The 18,845-nt window shown below is 36.8% G+C and overlaps 1 protein-coding gene across 1 annotated transcript in view; it reads left to right on the top strand.

Annotated features, from left to right (window-relative positions):
• LOC138430945 (disintegrin and metalloproteinase domain-containing protein 2) overlaps positions 1-18,845 on the top strand; it is a 124,036-nt gene that overhangs the window by 38,305 nt on the left and 66,886 nt on the right. Inside the window, exons 8-10 of the mRNA XM_069573002.1 lie at positions 5,116-5,187; positions 5,656-5,822; positions 7,049-7,130. Of these exons, the coding sequence (XP_069429103.1) occupies positions 5,116-5,187; positions 5,656-5,822; positions 7,049-7,130 (321 nt within the window). The remainder of the gene's footprint in view (positions 1-5,115; positions 5,188-5,655; positions 5,823-7,048; positions 7,131-18,845) is intronic.

Here is an 18,845-nt window from a genome sequence, read left to right as displayed (position 1 = left end):
GAGAGGGAGAGGGTGGGATGATTTGGGAGAATGGGAATTCTAACATGTATACTATCATGTAAGAATTGAATCGCCAGTCCATGTCTGACGTAGGGTGCAGCATGCTTGGGGCTGGTGCATGGGGATGACCCAGAGAGATGTTGTGGGGAGGGAGGTGGGAGGGGGGGGTCATGTTTGGGAACGCATGTAAGAATTAAAGATTTTAAAATTAAAAAAAAAAACAGCAAACTGAAAAAAAATAAAATAAAAATAAAAACAAAAACAAAAAATAAAGTAATTTTCATATATATGTTCCTATTGCCATTTTCTTAACTGTTTTCATTTGTATATCTTTTTCTTCTCTTGTATTTCTTGACTATATAAGTCCCTTTAACATTTGTTCTAAAGACTTGGTCATACTGAATTCTCTTAACTTTTGCTTGTCTGAAAAACTTTTTATCTCTCCAACAATTTTGAATGAGATCCTTGCCAGTTACAGTAATCTTGATTGTAAATTTTTCCCCTTCAGTGCTTTAAAAATATCCTGCCATTCCCTCCTGGCCTGCAGAATTTCTGCTGAAAGATCAGATGTTAAACCTATGAGGTTTCCTTTGTATGCTACTGTTGCTTTTCCCTTGCTTCTTTTAATATATTTCCTTTGTCTTTACTCTTCGTAAGTTTGATTAGTATGTACTTGGTGTGTGTCTCCTTGGGTTTATCCTGTATGGGACTCTTTGCACCTCTTTGAACTTGATTGACTATTTCCTTTTCCTTGTTGGGGAAATTTTCAACTATAATCTCTTCAAATTTTTTCTCATGCTCTTTCTTTTTCTCTTCTTCTTCTGGGACCTCTATAATTCAAATGTTGGTAAATTTGATATTGTCCCAGGGGTCTCTGAGACTATCCTCAGTTCTTTTCATTCTTTTTACTTTATTCTGCTCTTCAAAAGTTATTTCCACCATTTTATCTTCCAGCCCACTGATTTATTCTTCAGCTTCAGATATTCTGGTCTTGATTCTTTTTAGAGTATTTTTAATTTCAGTCATTGTGTTGTTTGTGTGATTATTTTTTAATTCTTCCAGGTCTTTGTTAATGGATTCTTGCATTTTCTCCATTCTGTTTTCAAGGCTTTTGATCATCTTTACTATCAGTATTCTGAATTCTTTTTCAGGGAGCTTGCTTATTTCCTCTTCATTTATTTGGACTTCTGTGTTTCTAGTTTGTTCCTTCATTTGTGTAGTATTTCTCTGCTTTTCATTATTTTTTTTTTAATCTTCTTGTGTTTGAGGTCTCGTCTTCCCAGGCTTCAAGGTTGAATTCTTTTTTCCTTTTGGTTTCTGCCCTCCTAAGTTTGGTCTGAGTTTTGTGCTGAGGTCCCCCCCTCCACCCTCTGTTTGGCAAGGTTGAGTGAGGTGATAATCCTATCTGCTGATAATTAGGTTTGTATTTTTGTTTTGTTTGTTGTTTAGAAACAAATGCTAATGCTTGTTGGGTAATGCTGGGTCTTATATTCAGGTGGTTTCCTTTGTGTGAGTTCTCACTATTTGATACTCCCTAGAGTGAGTTCTACAGTAGTCTAGGATCTTGAAGTCAGTGCTCCCACTCCAAAGGCTCAGGGCTTGATCTCTGGTCAGGAATGAAGATTCCACACGTGGTTTGTTATGGCATTAAGTGAGGTTAAAACAAATACTCAAAAACGAGAAACCAAAGATGAACCTCAGACAAATGGCAGTTACAAAATCAGGCAAAGACTAATTTAAATAACAAAATATATACATATGCAACCATAAGCAAATTCAAAACAGTTAGACAAAAGTACAGTAGATTTCCCTGGGAAACAAAGGAAACCAAAAATTATGTCTACCAGTTAAGAATAAAACTAGCTAAAGCATAAACTGGAAGACAGAACTAAAGCAAGGTGCCAGGTGGGGAATAAAGCAATGAAGACAAAGCTAATAAATATGTTGAATGGAAAGGAAAGAAAGAAAGAATAGATATGCAAAGTTAAATAGAGGTAGATAAAGAAAATTTATATACATTAAAGATTAACTGCAAGGGGAAGAGAACAGTAGGAAAAGCAAACAAAGGTATAAATGTAGTAAAACTAATAATAGGTTTTAAAGAAATTAAAATTTTAAAAGGAGAGAAAAAAAAGGAAAACTCCATAGAACTACAAAAGCACAACATAGAGGCAGGAGTTTATAACAACAATTTTTTTTTAAATGTGACTGAGAAAAGAGAAAAAAAGAAGCTCAAAAGCTTAATTAGATTTCATAGTGCCAAAAAAATTGGCAGCCAGGGCAGCATTAAATATAGTGCTCTAAAGGGTATGGCAACCAGTATTGGCCAATAAACTCCAGTATTCTTGCCTGGAGAACTCCCCTGGCAGAGAAGGCTGGCAGACCACAGTCCACAAAGTCACAAGGAGTTGAACATGTCCGAAGCGACCCTGCGTGCATAGATGCAAGACTTTATGCCTGTGGCAGCTTTGCCCCAGTGAGGGTTGATAATGAAGGTGGTGCAGCTGCTTGGCTTTCAGGGACCCTAGGTGCCAAGTGTGCAGGGGCACAGACTGCCTCCACCACAGGAGTTATGACCCTATCAGAGTCTTTCTTCAAGTTTCTTGTAGCTGGCGATCAGAAGACCCCTGTAGCCAGTGTTTCTCTGCATCTCTGACTGTTCAAGCACTTCCCTGAGGTCCATCTCTGTTGTTCAACCCATTAGGCACATAGAGGGCACCCCCCCCCCCCCCCCGCCCACGCTGGCTGGAGCCCTACTGTGTAGTCTTGCACATCAGTCACTTAAAGGAGCACCCTGGGTGGGGTCCTACTCTGTAGTTCAGTGTGTCAGGTGTATGAGGGCCAGCCTCTCTATTGTTCAGCTGCTGATGCAGGCATGTGCAGAGAGAGGGTATGGTGATGGCTCCACTCCCTCCATGTGACAGCCATATTGCCTTGCTTCCATGGCTGCCTGGCTTTCCTCCACAGGCTTTTCCCACCACAGTCTCCTCTCTCACATCCTCTTGATCCGTCTCTCCACAGTCAACAGCACCCCTCGCCCTGGGATTGCTCCACAGTCTTTAAACTCAAATTCCCACTCACTGCGCCTTCTAGGGAACCTACATCCCTGTCCCAGGTATGTATGGCTGTGGCAAGCACTGTCTTGATTCTCATTCCATTTAGGTGCCACAGTTCAGTTGTTTCAGTATCAGCCTTAAATGTTTCTCTTCTGACTCAGACAATTGCCCCGATGTTGGGATTGGACCCCTGCTTCACTTTCCCCAACCACTGAGGGCAGGTCCAGTCCTAGTAACACTCCTATTTTTCTCCCTAGTTCCTTCATCCTACCAAATTTTGTGTGGTTCTATAAATTCCTTTCCACTGGTCAGGTACTCTTGTCCACTCTCAGCTGGTGTTCTGCAGGTATTTCTGTGTCTGACGGTGTATTCTTGATGTATCTGTGGAGAGAGATGTACTCCTGGTCCACCTACTCCTCCGTCTCCTTGTTCTCTCCCTTCTTCGGTTTCTTTAATCAATGTCTTTATATAGTTTTCAGTGAAAAGATCTTTCATTTCCTTGGTTAAATTTATTCCTATGTATTTTATTCTTCTGATGCAATTGTAAATGGTATTGTTTTTTCAGTTTTGCTTTCTGATAGCTTATTATTGTTGAGAGATAATATAACCGATTTTTGTAAACTGGTTTTGTGTCTTGCAACTTTAGTGAATTTCTTTCTAGTTCCAACAGTTAATGGGCTTCCCTAGTGGCTCAGATGATAAAGAATCTGCCTGCAATGCAGGAAACCCAGCTTTGATCCCTGGGTTGGAAAGAACCCCTGGAGAAGGAAATGGCTACCCAATCCAGTATTCGTGCCCAGAGAATTTTATAGACAGGAGCCTGGTGGGCTACAGTCCAAAAGAGTTGGACACAACTGAGCAACTAACACTTTCATTTTAGGGTTTTCTATTTATGTCACCTGCAAATAGTGACAGTTTCATTTCTTTCTTTCCCAGTTTGACTATCTTTTAGTTGTTTTTCTTGCCTAATTGCTCTGACTGAGGCTTCCAATACTATGCTAGATAAAAGTGGCAACTATAGGTATCCTTCTCTTGTTTCTGGTCTTATTGGGAAAGTTTCCAACTTTACACTGCTGAGTGTGATGTTGATCATGGCCTTTATTATGTTGTGGTGTATTCTCTCTATATTCACTTTGGTGAATTTTTATCCTGAAAGAAGATTGAAATTTATTAAGTGCTTTTTCTGCATCTATTGAGATGATCATATGATTTTTTTTCTTCTTCATTTTGTTAACGGGGTGTATCACACTGATTGATTCAGATAGATTGAACTATTCTTGGATCCCTGGAATATATCTCACTGGATCATGGTGTATGATCCTTTCAGTGTGTTGTTGAATTCATGTTGCCAATATTCTCTTGAGGATTTCTCCACCTATATTCATTAGGAATTTGGCCTATAATTTTCTTTTATGCATGCTATTTTTGATTGGTTTTGATATTAGGATAATGCTGGCCTCATAAGTGAGTTTAGAAAGTTTTCTTCTTTTTGTGAAAGCTTGTAGTGTCTTTTTTGCTTGTTTTTCATTTTCACACTAATATATATCATGTTATCTATAATAATAGATAATGTTTCAGTTCAGTTCAGTTGCTCAGTCATGTACGACTCTTTGAGACCCCATGAATCACAGCCAGGCCTCCCTGTCCATCGCCAGCTATCGGAGTTCACTCAAACTCATGTCCATCGAGTCAGTAATGCCATCCAACCATCTCATCCTCTGTCGTCTCCTTCTCCTCCTGCTCCCAATCCTTCCCACCATAAGGGTCTTTTCCAGTGAGTCAACTCTTCCCATGAGGTGGCCAAGGTATTGGAGTTTCAGCTTTAGCATCAGTCCTTCCAGTGAACACCAATGAACATCTTTTTTTTTTGTTTTTCATTTTCACACTTAATATATATCATGCAATCTATAATAACAGATAATGTTTAAAAACTAATAAATTGGTAATTTAAAAAATTTCTTAACTCATACTTTTGCAATTTAAGTATAATAACCATCATTAGATAGTAAGAAATATATATGTATATATTTAGATCTAAAATGCAAGTTATCTTTTTCAGTATAATCATATGGGTGCTGATACGACTATTGTCATTCAAAAGATTTTCCAGTTGACTGGATTGACCAATGCTGTAAGTGTTTACTTATGCATTTGCTTGTGTTACCTAAACAGTTTTCAGAGTTTGGTTTTTTGGTTTTGTTGTTTTTTTTTTTTTGTTTTTTTTTTTTTAATGAACCTGCCTGAATACACATGTTGTGTGAAAGAGGAAAAATATATAACCATTTTAAGTTTTCTAGCTCTTTAATTGCAGTAATAAATAATTATAAATACCTACTTAGGGTTTTGTAAGGATTAAATTAGGTAAAGCACTTGACATTGGCCTGGCTTAATTAAGTACAAGCAAATCAAAGTGTTCCTTATTACTTGTTTTATTTGTGATATTTATTACTCACTAATAGAATTTATAAGATCCAATCCAGATTTGCAGTTTATATTTTTAATGTGTATGTCATGTATAGTGTTTATTTTTGCAGATAAATTCCAAAATTTATTTAAGCCATATAGTTTGAACATATTTTCTTTATGTCTCCTATTTTAGATTTTTACTTCATTTAATATTACAGTAATTCTATCTTCATTAGAGCTTTGGATAGATGAAAATAAAATTCCAGTAACTGGAGATGCTAATGAATTATTACACAGATTTTTAAAATGGAAACGATCTTATCTTGTTCTACGTCCACATGATGTGGCGTTTTTACTTGTGTAAGTATATCTTGTCATTACTAAATCTTGCACATTAGAAAGCATATGTAATTTGACCTAATTTCTGACAGGCTGTTAAGGAAAAAATATCTTGTCATTTCTTTATATACAATATCCTGTGAATAGTATTTTTCACAACATACGTTTTATAGCAGAATTACTAATATCAATTACTCTGTATATTGGCTGATAGTTAAAACTCACTTCAACCTTATTAAAGTATGTCTTCTTACACTGAGTATATAACATATCGTTAAATGTGCCTAAGTGGTAGCACTAGTGGTAAAGAAACTGCCTGCCAATGCAGGAGACTCAAGAGACGCGAGTTCAGTCCTGGGGTTGGGAAGATCCCCTGGAGTAGGAAATGGCAACTCACTTCAGTATTTTTGCCTGGAAAATACCATGGGCAGAGAAACCAGGTGGGCTACAGTCCATGGGGTCACAAAGAGTTGGACACAACTGAGTAACTAACACTTAACTAAATGTAAAATATTAGCAATATCTATTTGAAGAAATGTATTCTATGAATTTAGAGATGTAGCCTTCTTTTTATGCTTTGTTTCTATAAAACAAAAGCAAATAATGATGAAGTGGAAACACTATTGTACATTTCAATATCTCTAATGTACTATATTCACAATCAACCACATTTTTAAAAATACAAGCCTACATTTCTATTTAATAATCTCTTTGTTTTTATCTTATCAATATTCAGGACCCATATGTATTATATATTATCATATTATGTAAAAATCATATATATAATTATAAAATTTTAACCTTTTATATTATTTTTCTTCCCCAAATACACATACCTTTGCATGGTTAGACCAGGCTAATTATATCTGATTAAGAGGAGGTTTCAACCCAGAAGCTTACTCTGCCCATTTGTCAACTAAATTATCTTAGCTTTCTAGTTTTAAGGAATTTTATTTTTTTATTATGTTTACTTTTTAAGAATAAGTAAATTTTGAAAATAAAAAAGAATCTTCATTATTGTCTAAAAATTAATATGATAATTCACTTTTTATTATTTTTAATCTATATTACTATTTTAAAAATAAGCAGACATGTATCATCCATTTCTATGCTTTCTTATCCTAGCATTAAGTGGAAATATCTGAAATTGTTATTTGAGTATACAAAGCAACAAAGTACTAGTTAAATTTAATATTAATTGTGCTTAATTTTGCAAAGTTATATGATCATGCTTTTTTAAACTTAAGTTACAGAGAAAAATCAAATTATATTGGTGCAACCTTTCAAGGGAGGATGTGTGATAAACACTATGGAGGAGGTGTTGCTCTGGTATGGTATGATTTAATTTACTTGGCTAAGATGTATAAATGAGATGCTATTTAGATTAATATGCAATTAACTTTCTATAGTTTATTATGGCTAAGTATACATGAACCGTGAACTTCCAGATGTTCAAGCTGGTTTTAGAAAAGGCAGAAGAACCAGAGATCAAATTGCCAACATCCATTGGATCACTGAAAAAGCAAGAGAGTTCTAGAAAAACTTTTATTTCTGCTTTATTGACTATGCCAAAGCCTTTGACTGTGTGGATCACAAGAAACTGTGGAAAATTCTGAAGGAGATGGGAATACCAGACCACCTGACATGCCTCTTGAGAAACCTGTGTGCAGGTCAGGAAGCAACAGTTAGAACTGGACATGGAACAACAGACTGGTTCCAAATAGGAAAAGGAGTACATCAAGGCTTTATATTGTCACCCTGCTTATTTAACTTTTATGCAGAGTACATCATGAGAAATGCTGGACTGGATGAAGCACAAGCTGGAATCAAGATTGCCAGGAGGAATATAAATAACCTCAGATATGCAGATGACACCACCCTTATGGCAGAAAGCAAAGAAGAGCCTCTTGATGAAAGTGAAAGAAGAGAGTGAAAAAGTTGGCTGAAAGTTCAACCTTCAGAAAACTAAGATCATGGCATCTAGTCCCATCACTTCATGGCGAATAGATGGGGAAACAGTGGAAACAGTGAGAAACTTTATTTTCTTGGGCTCCAAAATCACTGCAGATGTTACTGAAGCCATGAAGTTAAAAGACACTTACTCCTTAGAGGAAAAGTTATGACCAACCTAGACAGCATATTAAAAAGAAGAGTTTGCCAACCAAAGTCCATCTAGTTAAGGCTATGGTGTTTTCAGTAGTCATATATGGATGTGAGTGTTGGACTATAAAGAAAGCTCAGGGCTGAAGAATTGATGCTTTTGAACTGTGGTGTTGGAGAAGACTCTTGAGAGTCCCTTGGACGGCAAGGAGATCCAACCAGTCCATCCTAAAGGAAATCAGTCCTGAATATCCATTGGAAGGACTTGATGTTGAAGCTGAAACTCCAATACTTTGGCCACCTGATGTGAAGAGCTGACTCTTTGAAAAGACCCTGATCCTGGGAAAGACTGAAACAGGAGGAGGAGGGGATGACAGAGGATGCAGTGGCTGGATGGCATCACCAACTTGATGGACTTGAGTTTGAGTAAACTCCAGGAGTTGGTGATGGACAGGGAAGCCTGCAGTGCTGCAGTCTATGGGGTTGCAAAGAGTCGGACATGACTGAACAACTGCACTGAACTGAACTGATATTAAAATTTGCATAATGATTCTAGGGATCTTTTCCTGCTGCTGACAAAAATGTGTGAACTATTAAAAGTCCTCATTTAACTTAATATATATATATAACTTTTAAAATTTTCCTCTAATGAGTTCAAATTATCCTCTTTAGAAAGTTAGGGTAGTGATCTATTTTATAGTTTTATAAGATGCTCATAATTTTTTCATTTACTCAATATTTAATAATTTTAATATCAATTAATTTTATATAAATAATTTTAATTTTGAGCTTTTCTCCAATGTTTAGCTAATTTAATTATGAACTGGGTTAAAATTAAACTCCTGTAACTATCAATTGCCTCAAAATGCTTCCTGGGATATGGGTGAAGAATAATAACATCATCAAATGCACTAATTAGCACTTCTAGTAGAAAATCTTGATGTGCTTAATATTGGCATGTTTTTGCTTCTATTGCATAATACTTTGATTATTCCTGACATACCAAACTTGCCTTTTTAAATTTTTTGTTTGTTTGTACACAGTCATCTGGAGTTTTAGAAAGGCAATGCATCATGCACTTCTTTCAGTAAATAAGTGAAGATATAAGAATCAATGAAATGGAGAAATAAATTTCATACCTTAAATTCATAATTCATGAAAATATGGCTTATCTTTTACAGCAAATGATTATCTAGTCTCAAAAGCTAGAATTTGCTTCATTTACCCAGTCATAGGCAACTCTGAAAAATCTTAAGACTTTCCAATGCAACCGGTTTAGCTACCAAGTGGAAGGATATCTCCTTGTTTACTGGTCTCTGTACTGAAAGGAGCAATCAGAGAACTCTTCTAGTATTCTTGTTTCTTATTTTCCACACTTCACTGGGGTAATCACTGCCTAACCCTTCGCTGGAAAAATTAACAACAGCTGATATTCACAAAAATGCGATACTGAAGAAAATAGTCAAAGCTCGTGTTCTCTAATACTTAAACACCCACCACCCTCTCCCCTGCTTAATCCCCAGAGTTGTGGAATAAATTCTAAGAACCAAATTTTTTCTATGCTGCTTCTTCCTAAAAGCTTATGGGTGAAACCAATCCAGGTAGTTCTGGGATGAGTAAAAGCAAGTAAATATAATTAGCAGAAAATTTTTGATGTCTGCAGCTCTTTGCCCTTGGGTTCCTCTGCTCATCTATCCTAACACAAGTTCACTCACAAGGATGGACACAAATTAGCTCTTGGCAGCACAAGTTACATACATTACATGCTACCAGACACGTCATCTGTTGACTTCAGTTTGTGGACTATACAGATCCCAAGTGTTAAACTTTCTCAGAATAAAAGCACACTATACAACACTGACAATGTGAGGTAGAACTATGAGTAGCTGTAGGCAAGGAACTTTAAACAAAACAAAGTGTTCAGTATCAAAGATGCAGACTCGTTGGAAACATTAAATGTGAACAAGAAAATAGCCATAATAAATTGCATGAAAAGTACATATGAAGATAAATTATCAAATTGGGAAGTCAGAACTGGTACCTCTCTCAGAAGACACTGGAGAAGTTACAGACAACATTAAAAGGCATGGATGACTGAAGCAACGGAGATAAAATTTTTAAAGTCAAAAGAACACTTTTGAAGAAAAAAATGGAGATAATTTCACAGAATGATAGTCATGACACACTGTCTCTAGCCACTACCAGATCAACAAGATTCCTGCACCAGCAAAGTCCCCCTGCAGTAGGCCCATGATCCCTGGCAGTATGGGATGAAAGTGGGTTGTCTGATGAAAAGGATACATGGAAAGCCAAAAAAGAAGAGATAAAAATGCATACCTATAATGGAATTAAAATATCAAAGAAAAGCTATGTTTCTAAAAAGAAAAAAGTAATATAACAATGTGTAACAAGGAAGACATTCCATAGGGTGAAAAGCCACACTGGATGCAAAAAGACTTTTTTCTTAAAATATTGAGCTAAAAGTACTTTGAAGGCAAGATTCATATTTTTTAAAAATGTTTTAATTCAAACATAAGGAACAATAAAAATATTTTCAGTCACATAAGTCCTCAAAAAATTTGTAAATAAAAGACTAACACTCATAACATATTTGTATAAATTATTTATGAAAAGCCGCAAGGATTATGAAAACTTCTTCCATAGTGGTTCAGATGGTAAAGAATCTGCCTGCAATGTGAGAGACCCAGGTTCGATCCTGGGTGGGGAAGATCCACTGGAGAAGGGAATGGAAACCCACTCCAGTATTCTTGCCAGGAGAATCCCATGGACAGAGGAGCCTGGAGGGCTACACTCCATGGGGTCACAAAGCGCTGGACAGAGTGACTAACACATATGCATGCATAAAGTGAGTGAATGTTGCTAAATGTTATTGTTACCTTAAAAGGAAAATTGAGAGCTTCCCCGGTGACTCAGTGGTAAAGAACCCACCTGCCAATGCAGAGGACATGGGTTTGGTCCCTGGTGAGGTTGGGAAGGTCCCCCAGAGAAAGAAATGGCAACCCACTCCAGTATTCTTGCCTGGGAAATCCCGTGGATAGAGAAGCAGTGGTGAGCTACAGTCCAGGGGGTTGCAAAAGGGTCCCACACGACCAAGCAATTAAACAAAAACTGAAAGGAAAATACCTGAAACTGGGCTAGGATTGAGGTGCATGGCAAAGAAAAGTTAAGTCTGTACAAAACTAGAACTCATAGCTTCTGTGATAGAGTGGAGAGGATTGTGCGTGCTCCGTCACTCCGTTGTTTCTGACTCTTTGCGACCCCTTAGACTGGAGCCCGCCAGGCTCCTCTGTCCAGGAGATTTCTCAGGCAAAAATACTGGAGGGGTTGCCATTTCCTACCCCAACAGGATCTTCCCAATAGAGGGATCAAATCCTTGTCTCCTTGTCTCCTGCATTGGCAGGCAGAGTAAAGAGGAGATAAAAATGAAATGAAAGCATATGATAGGACTTGTCTTCTTAAGAAAACAGGAAAGATATTGATATGTTCTAGAAAGAAGTAAGGGTGTATGAAATGGAAGTTAGTCTTAAAAACAACCAAGAAGAGAACTATACCGGATAATAGTCTAGTAGAAGAAATGTAAATACAGTCAAGGAAGAAGAAGCATGAAAACAATAATGTAAAATAAAATGACCAGAAAATAATCAAATTAAATGGTTTAAATAATGGGGTCACACAGTTGGACACAACTGAAGTGAATTAGCAATAGAATGACAATCGTGAATGTAGATGAATTAAACCAATTAAGTGAATCTCTGATGGATTTTTTAAAAAGTTAAGTTCAAATATTAGTTCTTTATAAGAAATACATTAATAAGACAAAGTATTGGAGAAGGAAATGGCAGCCCACTCCAGTGTTCTTGCCTGGAGAATCCCAGGGACAGGGGAGCCTGGTGGGCTGCCATCTATGGGGTCGCACAGAGTCGAACACGACTGAAGAGACTTAGCAGCAGCAGCAGCACATGCTACAGCATGGATGAAACTATTATGCTAAGGAAAAGAAAACAGTCCAAAAAGATCATATAGGAATCCATTTATAAGAAATATGTTAAATAGCCAAATGTATACAGACAGAAAGTAGAGAGCTCGGGGAAAAGGAGAATGGAGGGTGACTTCTCATGGGGATATTTCTTTTAATATATTCTAAAATTATTAGGGAATTTTGCATAGTTCTGTGAATATATTAAAACTATTGCATTATACATGTTAAGTGGCTATGTTCCATTGGCATATGAATTTTATGTCAATAAAGTTGCTTTTAAAAATTGTAAAAAAAAAAAAGAAATACATTAATAAGACAAAGTGAAGGTGAATATAAGATAACAAAATATACCTCAGTTAAATAAGTAAACATGAGAAAATGAAGTTTAGATTACAATACACTATAGATATAATAGCAAACAGGCATAAACATCAGTGTAGTTTTCCATGTAAAAGTTTTATAAATATTTTGTTTGATTTATTCCTAAGCATCCCAGTAAATACTATATTGTTTGATGATATCAGTAAATACTGTATTTTAAGTATAATTTATGAGTTTCTGTTATATTGAAAAAAATGTATAAAATTATATATATATATATTTACTTCTAATAGCTTTAGAGATAAATTTTGTGTCCAGTTTTGCCATATGTGAATAAAACAATTTTATTCTCTTTTCTCTTACCAATATGTATATCTTTTATTTTTAGTTTTGTTCTCCTATTGAATTGCCTAGGATCCCGAGAGCAATTCAAGTTAACAATGTTTAATTGAATTCATAGTAGACACTTTTGTATTATTTCCTCAAGGAAAAATCTCTCAATATTATACTATTAGATATTATGTTTGTTCTAGGTTATCATAGACATTTTTAACATAAAAAATCTCATGTACTAATATTTTTAATCTTCTAAACTTTAAGTGATGTATTTTTTTATCCTATCTTTATTTTTGAAGGGAAATTAACTCCATTTAAACATATGATTTTTTTTCTAAATGTCCCATTTTAGTAGCAGAATTTTTTACTATAGTTTTTGGTATGCTTATATAGATCTTTTCTTACTCTGTTGAATTGTTTCCTCTTTCACATAGAATTCAATTTTCTTTTTCAATATTGTAGTGATGTCAGTGCAATCCTAATGAAAATCTCAGCAACCTTTTTGGGGTAAAATTGACAAGCTTATGTTGAAATCTTATACATATAAACATAAAAAAAGGAAATAGATAAAGCAAGATTGGAAATTGAGGATATTTTTAAGATATAAACTTATTATAAAACTGTGGTAATTCAGATATTACAGTGTAAATAAATTTATCAATATAACAAAATAGGAAGTCTAGATATAGACCTCGACATATATAATCAAATGATTTTCAACAAGAAAAATACATTCATGTACTAAGAAAAATGAAATATAAAATTAAACTTTAATATTTATAATAGACTTCCAGTCAAAAGCACTGGTAAAGAGAGTCATAATGGTAAGTTATGAATGTCTAAAGACATTACTATAAAATAATTCATGCTAAACCTTGAGGAGTGGGAGTCTTCAGGCAGAATAGTCAAGGAAATTAGTATCTAGTGAATTTGACAAAAAATAAAGCTGAAAATCGGTGAGCTATTTATCCAACCAGAAATATGTGGAAAGATGGAAACAACATTGTTCTAAAACATGTGGAACATAGGAAACAGTGAAGACAAAAGCAGAAATCAAAGAAAGAGATGACAGGTAGAACAGAGATATTCTAAAAGGATATTAAGTCCTTGAAAATGCTTTTAGAAAAACAAATTTGAGGGAACTGGTTATTTAATTCTTATATTTGCATTTCCTAGTAATATCTGGAGCAAGAAATGGCAGCCCACTCCAATATTTTTGCCTGGAAAATGGCATGGACAGAAGACAGTCACACGGTCACAAAGAGTCAGACACAACTGAGCATGTGTGCAATAAAAAAGATATATCAGGATAATATAATAAAAATTGAAAGGACTCAATGCAGGCTATTTTGGGTGGGATCATGAAATAAAAACTTTGAACCAGAGAAGAGTTTTAAGAAGAGGAATGAATGATAAGACAAAAGCCGTCATGGGAAATCAGAACCCATGAGAATGATCATTAAATTCGAGGCTTTCAGGTGGGAATGAATATCAGGAAAGATGATTGTGAAAATATTGTCAAAGGAAGGAGCAGTCTATAAGCACATAGAGCCTTATTGATCTTAGCAAATAGTTTTGAATATTATCCTCTTTGCAATGAAAAGGCATTGGAAGTTTTGAAGCCACAGAGAAATATTTTTCTGGTTATATAGAAAAGTGAATGTGAGGACTGGAGATCCACAGCAAGTAGACTAAGGAGACAGTTCTGAATGACTGGTATTTAGTCAGCTCAGTTCAGTCGTTCAGTATGTCCAACGCTTTGTGACTCCCATGAACCGCAGCATGCCAGGGCCCCCGTCCATCACCAACTCCAGGAGTCTACTCAAACCCATGTCCACTGAGTTGGTGATGCAAACCAACCATCTATCTCATCCTCTGTCATCCCCTTCTCCTCCTATCCTCAATCTTTCCCAGCATCAGAGTCTTTTCAAATGAGTCAGCTCTTCGCATAAGGTGGACAAAGTATTGGAGTTTCAGCCTCAACATCAGTCCTTCCAATGAACACCCAGGACTGATCTCCTTTAGGATGGACTGGTTGGATCTCCTTGCAGTCCAAGGGACTCTCAAGAGTCTTCTCCAGCATCACAGTTCAAAGGCATCAATTCTTCGGCGCTCAGCTTTCTTCACAGTCCAACTCTCACATCCATACATGACCACTGGAAAAACCATACCCTGGACTAGATGGACCTTTCTTGGCAAAGTGATGTTTCTGCTTTTCAATATGCTCTCTAAGTTGGTCATAACTTTCCTCCCAAGGAGTAGTGAAGTTTCTCAGTCGTGTCCGACTCTTTGCGACCCCATGGACTGTAGCCTACTAGGCTCCTATGTCCATGGGATTTTCCAGGCAATAGTACTGGAGTGGATTGCCATTTCCTTCTCCAGGGGATCTGCCCAACCCAGGGATTGAACCCAGGTCTCCCGCACTGTAGAGAGACACTTTACCGTCTAAGCCACCAGGGAAGTCCCAAGGAGTAAGCGTCTTTTAATTTCACAGCTGCAATCACCATCTGCAGTGATTTTGGAGCCCAAAAAAATTAAGTCTGAGACAGTTTCCACTGTTTATCCATCTATTTCCCATGAAGTGATGGGACCAGATACCATGATCTTAGTTTTCTGAATGCTGAGCTTTAAGCCAACTTTTTTACTCTCCTCTTTCACTTTCATCAAGAGGTTCTTTAGTTCTTCTTCACTTTCTGTCATAAGGGTGGTGTCATCTGCATATTGATGGTTACTGATATTTCTCCTGGCAATCTTGATTCCAGCTTGTGCTTCTTCCAGCCCAGCATTTCTCATGGTGTACTCTGCATATAAGTTAAATAAGCAGGGTGACAATATACAGCCTTGATGTACTCCTTTTTCTATTTGGAACCAGTCTGTTGTTCCATGTCCAGTTCTAACTGTTGCTTCCTGACCTGCATACGGACATCCTAAGAGGCAGGTCAGGTGGTCTGGTATTCCCATATCTTTCAGAATTTTCTACAGTTTACTGTGATCCAAACAGTCAAAGGCTTTGGCCTAGTCAATAAAGCAGAAATAGATGTTCTTCTGGAACTCTCTTACTTTTTCGATGATCCAGCAGATGTTGCCAATTTGATCTCTGGTTCCTCTGCCTTTTCTAAAACCAGCTTGAACATCAGGAAGTTCACGGTTCATGTATTGCTGAAGCCTGGCTTGGAGAATTTTGAGCATTACTTTACTAGCATGTGAGATGAATGCAAATGTATGGTCATTTGAGCATTCTTTGGCATTGCCTTTCTTTGGGATTGGAATGAAAACTGACCTTTTCCAGTCCTGTGGCCACTGCTGAGTATTCCAAATTTGCTGGCATATTGAGTGCAGCACTTTCATAGCATCATCTTTCAGGATTTGAAATAGCTCAACTGGAATTCCATCACCTCCACTGGCTTTGTTCATAGTGATGCTTCCTAAGGACCTCTTGACTTCACATTCCAGAATGTCTGGCTCTAGGTGAGTGATCACACCGTCATAATTATCTGGGTCATGAAGATCTTTCTTGTACAGTTCTTCTGTGTATTCTTGCCACCTCTTCTTAATATCTTCTGCTTCTGTTAGGTCCCTACCATTTCTGTCCTTTATTGAGCTCATCTTTGCATAAAATGTTCCCTTGGTATCTCTAATTTTCTTGAAGAAATCTGTAGTCTTTCCCATTCTACTGTTTCCTCTATTTGTTTGCATTGATCACTGTGGAAGACTTTCTTATCTCTCCTTGCTATTCTTTGGAACTCTGCATTCAAATGGGCATATCTTTCCTTTCTCCTTTGCTTTTCGCTTCCCTTCTTTTCACAGCTATTTGTAAGGCCTCCTCAGACAGACATTTTGCTTTTTTCCATTTCTTGTTCTTGGAGATGGTCTTGATGCCTATCTCCTGTACAATGCCATGAACCTCCATTCATAGTTCATCAAGCACTCTGATCTAGTCCCATAAATCTATTTCTCAATTCCACTATATAGTCATAAGCGATTTGATTTAGGTCATGCCTGAATGATCTAGTGGTTTTCTCCACGTTCTTCAATTTCAGTCTGAATTTGGTGATTTTGAGTTCATGATCTGAGCCACAGTCAGCTCCCAGTCTTGTTTTTGTTGACTGTATAAAGCTTCTCCATCTTTGGCTGCAAAAAAATATAATCAATCTGATTTCAGTGTTGACCATCTGGTGATGTCCATGTGTAGAGTCTTCTCTTGTGTTGTTGGAAGAGGGTGTTTGCTATGACCAGTGCGTTCTCTTGGCAGAACTCTATTAGCCTTTGCCCTGCCTCATTCTGTATTCCAAGGCCAAATTTGCCTGTTATGCCAGGTGTTTCTTGACTTCCTACTTTTGCATTCCAGTCCCCTAGTTCTAGAAGGTCTTGTAGGTCTTCATAGAACTGTTAACTTCAGCTTCTTCAGCGTTACTGGTCGGGGCATAGATTTGGATTACCGTGATATTGAATGATTTGCCTTGGAAACGAAGAGAGATCATTGTGTCATTTTTGAGTTTGCACCCAAGTACTGCATTTTGGACTCTTTTATTGACTCTGATGGCTACTCCATTTCTTCTAAGGGATTCCTGCCCACAGTAGTAGATATAATGGCCATCTGAGATATTAGCTAGTGTCTTATTCTTGGATATGCGAAAAGTAATTTTTATCTGGTATATATCATGAAAGCAGAACATATAGGGCTTGCTAACTTACTGGGTACATACCATGAATGGTGGAAACATCTATGATTATTCTTAAGACTTTTCTTTAAAAACTAGGTAGAGGGAAGTGGTGCAGCTGGCCTTGGAGGCAGAGGGGAAGTGGAAAGGCAAAAGAAAAGTTACATTTGGAACCTCAACCTCTAGTTTGAGAGATTTTTGTGGTGCTTAACTTTATATGTCACTTTGGAGAGGTTTGATTAGATTAATATTGAAATCAGTGAAATCTGAGTAAAGCACCTTGCCTCATCCAATGAGTTGAAGGCCTGAATAGAACAAAAAGACCATCCCCTTCAAGCAAGAAGAAATTCATCAGCAGAGTGCCTTCAGGTTTCACCTGCGCTATCAGCTCTCCTATGTCTCCAGGCTTCCAGCTCACTCTGAAGGTTTGGACTGCCAGTCTTTATATTTGTCTGAACCAATTCCTTATTATAAACCCCTTCATATATGATATTCATTATTATATATATGCTATTGGTTTTATTTCTCAAAAGAAGTCTGATTAATACAATGGCTAGTACTTAAGTATAAATATATACTTAAACATTAAAAGATATGTGCATGATAGAGATGATGAATAGATGATACATAGACAGCTATATGTCTTTCCTTTCTCCAGTATCTCCTTGTCTCAATATAAATAAAAGTTGCTGTAGTTTTATGGCAAATTATAAAAAATGATAGTGTGAACCCTACTACTGCCTCTTCAGACTGATTTAGCTTTTCTAGGTTGGCTAACTTTCTCTTTTAAAATCAGCTTGTCAATTTCAAGAAAAAATTTAGGTCGATTTGAGGGAGATTGACATCGTCACAATATTGGTTATCCATGATATTGATAAATATGTTTTTTATTGCTTCATATAATGCTTCATATACTATAAGCAATAAAAAGAAGTATTGTTATATTTACCATTGTTGAGTCTCAAAACATGTATATTGGGCAAAAGAGGCCACAAACAAGGCTATATAACAGATGTCAGGTGCTGTTCTTTTTTTAATATTTTAGCTGGAGGATAGTTACTTTATAATATTGTGTTAGTTCTGCCATACAGCAATAAGCATTAGCCATAGGTATACTTGTGTTCCCTCCCTCCTGAACCCCCATCCACCTCCCTCCCCACTCTACCCCTCCAGGTTGTCACAGAGCACCAGCTTTGGGTGTCCTGCTTCATACATCAAACTCACGGTTCAGTTCAGTTCAGTCACTCAGTCATGTCCAACTCTTTGCAAACCCATGCACTGTAGCACGCCAGGCTTCCCTGTCCAACACCAACTCCCAGAGCTTGCTCAAACTCATGTCCATCAAGTCGGTGATGCCATCCAACCATCTCATCCTCTGTCATCCCCTTTTCCTCCAATCAAACTCACACTGGTTTTCTATTTTACATATGGTAATGTATATATTTCAAAGCTATTCTCTCAAGTCATCCCACCCTCTCCTGCTCCCACTGAGTCCAAAAGTCTGTTCTTTATGTCTGTGTCTCCTTTGCTGCTCTGCACATAGGATCATCAGAACCATTTTCCTAGATTCCATATATATGCGTTAATATATGGTAATTGTCTTTCTCTTTCTGACTTACTTCATTC

Source organism: Ovis canadensis, chromosome 26 (assembly GCF_042477335.2).
Source record: "Ovis canadensis isolate MfBH-ARS-UI-01 breed Bighorn chromosome 26, ARS-UI_OviCan_v2, whole genome shotgun sequence".
NCBI lineage: Eukaryota > Metazoa > Chordata > Mammalia > Artiodactyla > Bovidae > Ovis > Ovis canadensis.
This window is presented reverse-complemented; position numbering and strand designations above follow the sequence as displayed.